Here is an 11,501-nt window from a genome sequence, read left to right as displayed (position 1 = left end):
CTTCAACTCAATAAGATTGCATTTCACCCTTCCATTAGTATCAATCAAATCTTCACGAAACTCGATCTTTCTCACCTTTATGTTATCGGTATCAAGCAACAATTCATTCAACTTGGATTTTAAGTAGGCGAGAGATGTGGTGTCATCTGAAAGCTGAAACTCTACAGGAGGTACGAGAGGTGAAGCTTTGTTAAAGTACACTTTTTCCTTAATCAAAAATTGAGGAAGAGTCATTTAGAGATGTTTTTAACATACAACAAGTGACCCCTATTTATACAACTTTGCATTTATTCTAGACCATAAAAAACTGTCAGTGCAATCATAACTATCCAAAACTGTCGGTAAAATCCTGACCGTTTAAAATTTTAAACAAATTAAACTATCAGAAATTTCACTTTTATTGAAATTTTCGATATAACATGATACTACATTTTCAGTAATATTGTAAACTCACTAGTATATCGGAAATTCTGAATACACTATCGGAAATTTGAATTGTCTACCAAAAATTTTGTACGCAAATATGTTTCAAATTTTTGTCAGAGACAGTTATGGAATTGTGAAACTATGGGGGATGTGGGGGTGTCAAGTATAAGTGTGAGGGTGGCAGGTTATAACTTCTTTTGATAGGCATAACCAAAGTTTTTGATCGGAGTCCTCTCCTTTATCCGCTCTACAATGTTTTTCGACAAGCTTCGACATACATGAGATTAAACGGGATGGGCATGATGTTTTGTAAATTTTATATTATAGGGGACTAAACCAAAATCAACCCACACCCTCTCAACTTTGTCCACCCCGCCTCCTCAAGTATGTCCAGTTCGCCACACTAATAATTCTCACCTCAATTTCCTAAAAAAAAAACTGATGAAATTGGAAGAATGATTTCCATCATGTTACTACATGACTACATCAAAGCAACCATACCTGTTCTATCATCCAACCTTAAGTCTTCGTATGTCTTAAAAGCAACATGTTTGTTTGGTTGGAGGGACCAAGCGATATAGCACTTCAAGGAAGAGAAAGGTCAATTCCCAATTCTTATGTAATTGGAAAAATGATCTCAAACAAATCATGCACAATTTAACAACATGAACACATATATATGAGAAAACTCAATTTTACTAACCTGCACAAATCTAAACAAAAGTTCAAATTACATATAACATTAATAAACAAGATTTGAATGAATGAAACGAAAAGTGGTTCCCAATCATGATGAAGTACAAGTATTTTACAAAGTTGGTTTACAATGAATCTACAATATCATAATCTCCTAAAAAAGAATCTCCCACATTAATTAAATATAGACAGAAAACAACAACAACAACATTACAATTTCCTACCAAACAAAAGAATTCCATATCAAGTCCTCTAATGTTGTTCCTCGTGATCTTCAGCATTCTTGTCAACAGCAACATCAATCCTTTCATACCTTACATCAGAAGGGTGTTCAGGCAATTTAGCTAGAGACTCTTCTTCACGTTTATGGAAGAAAATCACCCACATAAACAAAACCACAAATGTCACCAACACAACACAAACAGATCCAAATATCAAACCAGCCAGAAATGTCAAAGGACGATACTTTCTTTTCGCATCAATCACGGCTTGTTCATGTTCTTGTCCATGTTCTTCAGGGTTAACAGGTTCAGAATGCAATGAATTTGAAACTTTCTTCAAACTAACCTTCCATGAATAAACACGAACAACCTGAACAGAATTAGCATCATTCGAAGAACTCAAACCCATAAACACAGGCTCATTACCCCAAATCTTAAACAAATCAATGTCATGCGAAACAATCGGATTCAAAGATTTCGGTTCATTCAATTTGCTTAACCTAACTTCCAATCTTTTCGACCCAGCTTCATAATCAACCCAAGCTTTCAACTTTTCGCCACTGTTCAAAACCATATTCGATTCAGAGACATTCGCAACAGCGACGGAGATGAGGCTTCCCACGTCGATACCGACATGATTCGCGTTCACATCACCAACATCATTGTCCTTCGAGGTATCGAATTCGACACCGAGGTAACTGTTTGTCGGAGGGGAAAGACCGTAGGAGCCATTACCTGGGAATGCAGATGAGAGATCGCCGGGGATGATTAGAACGATAAGACCATCGCCGGGATCGGGAGTAATGGAGAATGTGAATTCGATGGAGAAGGAAGTGGGGTTGGTGAACGTGACGGGGCTATGACGGAGGAGGAGACCGGCGGTGAGAGAAGAATGGTGGGTGAGTCTGACGTGGGACCCACCGGAGTGATCGGCGAGAAGCTTTGCATCGCCGAAGATGTCAATGTCGGAGTCGAAATTGGGGTTATTGGAGATAGAAAGAGAAGAAGAAGAAGAAGGTTGAAGAAAGAGGATTAAGGAGAAGAAAACGAAGATGGAGAATGCAACCATGTTTGGAAGGTAGAAGAACGAGAATGAATGTGTTTTCCTATGTTTTTGTGTTTCTACAGTTCGAAATCTGTGTTTGTTGCTGTTGTCAATGTCAACCTCTCAAATTAAAATAATTTTAGTAATTTAATAATTATAATTAATAAACCGTGTAATAATATTTTAGACGGATAAAATATATGATTTTTCTTTTTTAACTATTTTGTAGTTTGTTTGGGTTGTGTTTCTAAATTTGAAATGGAAAATATTGATAGGTTAAAATATACTAACGAAATGTAGTTTTATGTCTATATATAGAAATAGGGTTTGTGTTATAAATTAGTATAAATAATTTAGCTGGAATTGTTGCATTAAGAGCTGGCTTTCGGCCTTCAGGAACCAGTGAAATTTTCCAACGCGGGAGATGGCTTATCTTAATTTTTCTTTGTCGGTGCATTTTGCTTGCAATTTTATTTTCAAGAAAGCTTGCAAAATGTGAAAATGTGTAGTTTTAAAATATGTAGATGAATATGTGTGGGAACCGCATGATACGATTAAAATTCTTCTTTGATGGAAATTGGAGATGGAAATTGAGAATGAATTTAGAAGTGGAGATGAGTAAATATTAAAGAACACCTATGTTTTTTTAATATTTTTTATTGGATATTTTTATTTATTTCAAAGATAATATTAATGTATTTAAGCCATATTAAATTTATGTTTTTCATTTTTTTTCATTTTTTAATTGATGGTGGTATGTAAAAGCTTCATATATATATATATATATATATATATATATATATATATATATATATATATATATATATATATATATATATATATATATATATATATATATATATATATATATATATATATATATATATATATATATAACACTTTATGTCTCTTAATGATGTAGTCAAACAAACTACCGTGGGTAAAAAAGTCATTGATTGTGCAAAACAACATGACACATTGTTCACTTGTGTTTTTGGTAAATAATCACTTAATTTTGAGTTAATTACTTAAAGGATCAAACTAGTAAATTTTGGGGCAAATTTGTGTTGAGTTTTTAAGAAAAGGAAATATGTAATTCGATTTTGTTGAATTTCTTGTCCGGAATGTTGAGTATTTTCAATAAAATAACTTATGAAATGTAACTAACAGACTGATTTCGAATGTGTCGAACTTAGTCTTTAAATTCTAAAAGAAAAACAAACAATAAAGAAATTTAAATGGAAAAAAGGTGTATTTGCATAAATGTAAAAGTGGTAGACAAGTATATTTTTTTCAGGAAATTATTTTCTCTCTTATGTGCGGGTACTTTTAGTGTAATCAAAGTTTACAATGTTTTTGCCACCCCTGATCCTAATGCTAGAATCCATATTTATAATGCTATAAACTAACTGCCTTCCGATATTCAAATGATCCTTCGTCCGACACGTCATTGTTGCATGTAACTTTCGCTTGATTCGATCTCCACATGTCTCTGCTAATTTGGATAAGACCAAAAAGCAGTTACTTCAGCTTGAATTTTGAATCCGTTCTTACTCTAGCCCTTCGATTTGTCGAACTTCAAACCTTATTGAACTTCAGAATTTTTCTAAGTCCTTAGCCAGACTCTTCGACTCCTATTGCTCCTGTGACAAGTCCTTCCGTCGAAAATAACTTAACTTTACCCTATGCTTGAGAAAATTACAGATGACTTCCTTGTTGAGTTCCTTTTGGAATTTTTAGGCTAACAAATTGCCCCTTAAAAATGTCACTTTTGATTTCGTTGTTGAAAACGACAGGTGGATTTTTGAAGTTTCGACACTGTTTGAAGTCGTTGGTCGCGACTTAGTGAGTATATCAAAATATCTAACTGCAAGTGCACAGTTGGATCATGTAGTTTTAAAGATATTGAATCCACGTGGACTAATAATCAAACTTATCGCTATCTATTGGTGTTATGTAAATATAAATCTTATGAAAAATTGATTTAGGGGAAATTAAAACTAAAATTAGAATAAGGTTTAGAAAATATATCAGAAAAGAGAAATCAGAATGTGGATCCCGGTGTACCTCGGGGACTCAATAATTTATTGGCGTGTGTTAATGTATTAAATGATTTTTCAGTAGAAAAATATTAATTTAAAAACCTTTATCTCACACTCTCGTGTTGTTGACTCTAGCTATACTCTAGACCATATGTTTGCTCTCGCTAACCCACTTGAATCAATAAATAACTTTTGAAAACCAATAAATTCTAAGTAATCCTAAAGTGTTCTCGCTGTGTTTAGGATTAATGTCCAATTTTTAATATCCGGGTCAAGCCTTACACTCTCGTGGTATTGACTTGAAGCCTTAATGCCTTCGCTCTCGTGCAAAACTTTTCAGACTTAAAACTAAAAATCAAAACCAGAAAAATAATTTATAAAAAGATTTACGTCAACTTATTATCGAGTCCCGTTGGAACGAAGGTTCTCACATACCAGACTCAAAGCAATTTAGCGGGACATGCTATTAAACATAAACATGCAATTCATGGTAATGGAAATTATTAACAACATTGCAAGTAAATAAATTTCAAACAAATAGAATTAAATTAAAGCAATTATATAAAGAACCTGAAAAACTGGAATTAATGCGGAAATAACTTCGAGTACACATAACGGAACGGAAAATAACTTCAAATGACAGTGAGATTAATCCTAACGTTATACATATTGTAGGCCTAAACACTAATGGTGTAGTAGTTCCCCGATGTGAGAAATCTACTACTTTTACAATGGTGATTTATGCCTAAAACTATGAAAGAATAAACTGCAGAAAAATCGTATCAAACTTGGACACTTAAATCTTCTAAAAAATGACAATTTATAGTGTAATAGGTGTTGAACTGAGTCCTAATCGTGTAAATTTCGTGGTAGAAAAATATGGGGAAATAGGGAAAGATCGATTCTTTCTATTGCAATTTCTCAGGTGTCGGACTGCACGGCGGTCGCCACAAGTGCAAAGTTATGATTTTAGCCTTTTTGATGTGCATGGCGGTCTCCATGTTGCTTGTGACGGTCGTCACGAGCCTTTGACTGCATTTCCTGGATTCCTATTTCCTCTCTGGTGGGCTCCATGATTGCCTAGTCATGGCAGGGGCCATGGTGGGCGCCATGTAGGTGACCATCAATGTATTTTTGTCATTTTCTCCGCTTTTCGTCGTTTTTATTTCGTTTTTTCATAAATCGACTCTTACTCGTAAAGTACCTGAAACATGCATAAACTATCAGCATAATAGTACAAAATGCAACAAAATGATATTAAAACATGTGCAAATCAAGTCAAAATAGACTATGTGTTTTGGTGTTATCAGTCGTGTTGTGACGTCATCGTCATAATGGCTACTCCCTATAGCGTCTTTTCTATACGTGTAGGCCTAGACTAGCCATCATGGCTTCGAGTTCCTAGGAAATCGTGGGTCATGCTTGGATATCCAACTTCCCACCCATCAAGCTTTACTGGGACACATGTCAAAAAGCTCGTTTTTAATTTCTTTTTTCTAAGAAAAACTAAAACGGAACCGATTCTCTTCTCCAAAATTATAAATAGTATCTTTCTCACTTCTTAACATTTTTCTCTCCAATTTTCTCCCAGCTTCCCCAAAGTTCTCAATGATTCTTCTTCTTCTTCTTCTTCTTCTTCTTGCAAGACAACTCAACTTCTTCTCAAACAAAAAATGGCTCACAAATCATCCTTCAAACTAGAGATCCATGTAGCTATATCCATCATTACTCCTACTCTCACTGGGAACCAACTTTATGTTCCTAAACCTCCTTGTCAAGAGGATAAAGACCCTGATTCTTTCTAGTAGATGTTTTGATGTTTTATTTGTTGAATATTCCTTTTCATGATGTTTTCGATTGTTGTATGTTGAAGGGTTATGTGTCTTTAAGTTGGGAGTGAAGAGAAATATTAGAGGAGAATAGATTAATTGACTAATGTACGAGAATTGATAGGTTAGAGGGAAATATGATATTAATAATAGTTTTATACTATTATCTAATTAAAATAAAATAGAAGTATAAGCTGTAGAGGAAATAAGGACAATGAGACCTTTTGTGAGAGTAAGTTGGGAGTAGAAGTGGAAAATCATATTTTAAAGGATAATTATTATTAGAAAAATGGAAATTGGGAGAAGAGGGACTATTTTGCATTCTACATGAAGTTGTGAGGAGAGAGCAGAGAAAGAGGCTAGGGCAAGGAAGGATAAGCATATGAAGAGCATCATTGCTAGAGGTTGAAGGGATCATTGCTAGGAATAACAATGTAAGGATGAGTAATGGTTCTCAATTATGGTTGACATGAAGGGTATTTAGGGTTTTAGTATTTTGATTGATGATGAATCTTTGTGAATGAGATTGATATTGGTGAAAACCTTATTGATAATGTTAGACATATATGTTGTATTGTGAAATTTGATGATAATTGGTGATGCTACTGTTGTATGTGATTTGTTGTTAATGTGTGTCATGTATTATATTGAAAAATATATGAATCAGTGATTGAAAATGATGAAGTTGATGTTATAGTTAAGTAGGTTTGTTGATCCATGATTACACGAAGAAATGGATGAGATTAGGATGATAAAGTGATAAGGAATTAGATCTTAATGATATAAATTCGTGTAATAAGCTTCAGGTATGTGTGTTGATGTTTAAAAGTTGAAAATCTGAGTTTTTAGCCTAAAACAGTAGCATGTGTCGACCTATCAAGGTCATGTGTCGACCTGAAGAGGTCATATGTCGACACATGCAGCCTAAAATTGCCTAAAATGTTATTTTTACATTGTCCGACGATTTCGATCATAACTTTTAATTTCTGTATCCAAATGAAGTTTCGTTTGAAGCCTTGGAAAGCTAACACTCAAGGATATAACCTAGTAGTGATAGATTAATTGTTTGAATATTATTTATGTGCCTACCTTGTTGTGTCAATGTGATGGTTTGTGTATTTGATTGGTGTGTTGTCATATTGTTGAAATATAAGTTATATGATGATGATAATATTATGTTGATGTTTTATGATGATGATAATATCATGTTGATGTTTTATGATTATGATATGAAGATAATGAAATTATGTTGATGATGTTTGTTGATGTTGGCAGGCACAGTCAAGAGGGGACCAATGTGTATGTGTTTTGATGTTGTTGTTATTGCATATTGTGAATCATGCATCCATGTTGTCGGAACTTCGGTTCTAATTAGGTTATGACCTTGATCCTATAGTGGGGTTTAAGTGCGAGTAGCTAATTCCTATGGTGGGGAATTAATGAAGCATTACCTATGGTGGGGTAGCAATTTTTTTATATGCTCCGATTCAAGAGTTAACTAGATCCTATGGTGGGGATCCTGTATCCGATGATGATATAACATGAAGCATAATGAACCTGAATGTTCATAACTTGGTACCACATGCATATTTAGTCAGTTTTCATTGTGTTAACATTGAATTTTTGTTGATTGGTTGTTGTTGATGATGATGATGTTGGATGACGAATTATGGATTATATAATATCCTTGTATATGATGATGATGTGATGGGTGTGAGTAGAGTAACATGTTATTGTTGTCAATGGTTATACATGTTTGTTGTAAGCTATCTTTAACTTATATCATTTATAATTGATTATGATTACGCACCCCTTATGTTTGAATGTTGCCTCTACGTGGGCATCATGCAGATACTCATGAGTAGACCCTATTGAAGTAAGTGGAAGGAAGCTTTGAAGTGACTTCCATTAGTTGTTATTGTGTAGTGGAATTATGTTTTGATCATGTAACATCGGGTTGGGGTCGCATGTTTGGATTAAATTATAGTGTTTTATGATGAATCGTATTATGTTGAATATTTTAAGTTGTTTAGTTGAACTACTTACGACTATTTATGATGTTATTAAAATTGAAGTTTAAGACTAAATGTCATATGTTATTCTACCTTCTTTGAATGTTGATGTTGAATTCCAATGTGATGATACCTAAACGAATGTGATCATGAGATGACAGGTTAATATGTTTGTTGTAACCCGTGTTATGGGGCAGGATAGCTTATGTTTTGTGAAGTGTGACACCCTTGTGTTGGTGATTGTTTAATTATTTTCGTTAATTATACATGGGGTTTAGAAGGGTGTTACAATAGTGGTATCAGAGCAGGCCCGCCCATCCAGTTTTTTGTATAATGTCTATCCTTGTTGGTTGATTAGTGTATAAACATTATCAATGCTTTGTTTCTTCTGATAGTTGGTTGCGTTTGTGCAGAGTTATGGTTGGAGGTAGAAATGATAGAGCGATTTCTGAAGCCTTGGAAGCTATGGCTCATTCACTTCAGGCTTAACAGAATCCGTCGGTTGATGAGTTTAGAGGGTTGGGAAAGTTCTAGAGGAAGAATTCGTCGACTCTCAAGGGAAGGTATGATATGGAAGAAGCACAAGCATGGCTGAGAGATATTGAAAAGATCTTCCGTGTGATGGCTTGTACCGAAGCTCGAAAGGTGTAGTTTGGAACTCACATGTTGTCTGAGGAAGCTGATGATTGGTTGGATAACGCCCGTCAAAGGTTGAAAGTTGTTGGCGCTGAGATTACTTGGGCGGTATTTAGGATTGCATTTCAGAAAAAGTATTTTCCTGCACGTGTGCATTGCAAGAAAGAGATAGAATTTTTAGAGCTGAAACAAGGGAATTTGAGACTAGATGAGTATGCTGCCAAATTTGAAGAGTTGGTAAAGTTTTATTCTCACTATAATAATGCAGTTGTTGAAGAATCCAAGTGTATCAAGTTTGAGAGCGGGTTGCGTCCCGAGATTAAACAAGGAATTGGTTATCAAGAGATTTGTAGGTTTCCCATTTTAGTGAACAAGTGTAAGATCTTTGATGAAGACTGCAGGGCTAGGACTGCTCATTACAAGAGTCTTAGTGATAAGAAAGGAAGAGACCAGAGTCGTAGGAAGTCATATGTGACTTCAGCTGACAAGGTTAAACATAGGGTTTCATATGGGAAGAAGACAAGTGAAGGAGGTGCTCTTACTACTATGAAGTGCTGCAAGTGTGGTGAGCAGGTTCATCGTGCTAATGATTGTGTGGGCAAAGTTCTGAGATGTTACAAGTGTCGAAATACAAGTCACATAGTTTCTGAGGGCAAGAATGATGAACCAACTTGTTTCAAATTGGTGAACAGGGTCATATCAGTACACAATGTCAGAAACCGAAGAAGACTGTTGCTACTGCTGCCTGGACTAGTGGTAGAGTGTTTGCTTTAAGTGGCTCATAAGTTCCCAAGAAGGATAATTGGATTCAAGGTACTTATTTTATTAACAATGTGAAGTTGATTACTATTATTGATACTGGTGCTACTCATTCCTTTATTTCGCTTGAGTGTGCTACAAGATTGGGTCTGAAATTATTTTCTATGAATGGGAGTATGGTTATAGATACCCCTGCCAATGTTTCTGTAACTAATGTGTTAGTCTATTTGAGTTGTCCTTTGACCATTTATGGTAAGAGCTTTGCAATAGATTTGGTGTGTCTACCCTTGCACCAAATTAATGTTATTCTTGGAATGAAATGGTTGGAGTTTAACTACGTTCATATAAACTATTACAGTAAGATTGTGAGATTCCTGGAGTTTGTTGATAATGAAGAGATGATGTTTCTTCCTACTAAGCAAGAATAAGAACTCTTAGAACACGAAGCTCAGGTGTTTGCAATGTTTGCATCTTGTAAGACCCCAATTTTTACCCTAAGATCCCTCATGATATCTCATCATTTGCATTGGCTATAAGATCACACCTTGGCATCCTCCTTACCCCTCATTCATTGGGTTTGGATTGGGAGAGGTCACCAAGCATATTTGATTGTATCATACTTTATTTTTCTTTTGTTTACTAACCAAAAATCCAAAAATATGTTTATATATAGTTTTGTTTCTTTTATAGGTAGTGTGTGCATCCACCAATGCCCTATCAAGCTCACAACTAGGGTTTGAGACCCTCAATGCAAAAATATCAATCAAGAGACGATTAACATTGGTTCTAGACATCATATATGGATCCCCATGATCTTAATTTATTATTTTGATCAAGAATTCATCAAGAGTTTGAAGCTTGTTTGCCTTAGAAACCCTAATGCATCTAGGTATCTTGTATGACTTCCTCAGCAAGTTTCATCCATATTTGATCAAATATTTCAAGGTATACTTCATATTAAATCATCTTATATATATATATATATATATATATATATATATATATATATATATATATATATATATATATATATATATATATATATATATTATCCTCCACGAGTCCTAAATATTAAGATAATTTCAAGTTTGTAAGTTGGTTCATGGTGGTTGACCAGAGAAAGTCAACTAGTCAAAACTACGGTTCCCTAGACCATATCTCCTACAATTTTGGTCATATGAAAATGATTCCAAGAGAAACGTTACTCCTTATGACATTCCAAAAAACTTTCATGTTGAGGTCAAGATCTAGTTTGCTTGGAAAATCATTTTTTATGGTGAAAGATTATAGGTCATTTTGTTTGAACCCTAGTTAGGAGGTCAACTTACAAGGACCATAACTTGCTCAATTTTTATGATATGAAGACCATTAAAGTTTCATGATCAAATTCATTATGTTATCTCCAACTTTTATTATTTTAGTAACTTAAAATTCAACTTAAAAAGGCATGTGCCAAGAGGAAAGGTTATAGGTCATTTTGGGCCATTACCATTTAATAAGAGATTTTCCTCAACTTATAAAATGCATAACTTTTTCATGCCAAATACAAATGAGGTCAAATTTTTAAAAAAATTTAAAAGGTTTGAAATACATACAACTTTTATGAAGGAACTTTTTCCATTTGAAGCTCATAGAAAAAGTTATTCGAGGTGGAAAAAGTGAACATTTGACTTGGGACTTAGAAAAATTTCAATTATGTTTGATTTCCCAAATTTCCACCTCAAAATTACTCATGATCCAAGCTTCAAACGGAAAAGTGTTAAACAAGAAAGTTGTTCCCCTTGATCTCACCTTTCCAAAAATTCTAAGATCACCTCATTTGGCCTAGAATTGAT

General features: G+C 34.3%; 2 protein-coding genes across 2 annotated transcripts; one reads left to right on the top strand and one right to left on the bottom strand.

The window, feature by feature from the left end:
- Positions 1-1,187: 1,187 nt before the first annotated feature.
- LOC127083915 (lectin-like protein At1g53070) lies at positions 1,188-2,522 on the bottom strand. The gene has a single exon (XM_051024283.1). The coding sequence runs from the start codon at positions 2,410-2,412 to the stop codon at positions 1,375-1,377; it is 1,038 nt and encodes a 345-aa protein (XP_050880240.1). The 5' UTR covers positions 2,413-2,522; the 3' UTR covers positions 1,188-1,374.
- Positions 2,523-8,934: 6,412 nt separating this feature from the next.
- LOC127080216 (uncharacterized) lies at positions 8,935-10,094 on the top strand. Its single transcript, XM_051020544.1, has 2 exons — positions 8,935-9,480; positions 9,747-10,094. The coding sequence occupies exons 1-2, from the start codon at positions 8,935-8,937 to the stop codon at positions 10,092-10,094; spliced, it is 894 nt and encodes a 297-aa protein (XP_050876501.1).
- The last annotated feature ends 1,407 nt before the right edge of the window (positions 10,095-11,501 follow it).

The sequence above is a fragment of the Lathyrus oleraceus genome, chromosome 5 (genome assembly GCF_024323335.1).
Source record: "Lathyrus oleraceus cultivar Zhongwan6 chromosome 5, CAAS_Psat_ZW6_1.0, whole genome shotgun sequence".
Lineage (NCBI taxonomy): Eukaryota > Viridiplantae > Streptophyta > Magnoliopsida > Fabales > Fabaceae > Lathyrus > Lathyrus oleraceus.
Note: the sequence above shows the minus strand (reverse complement) of the source record. Positions and strands in the feature narration are given on the sequence as shown.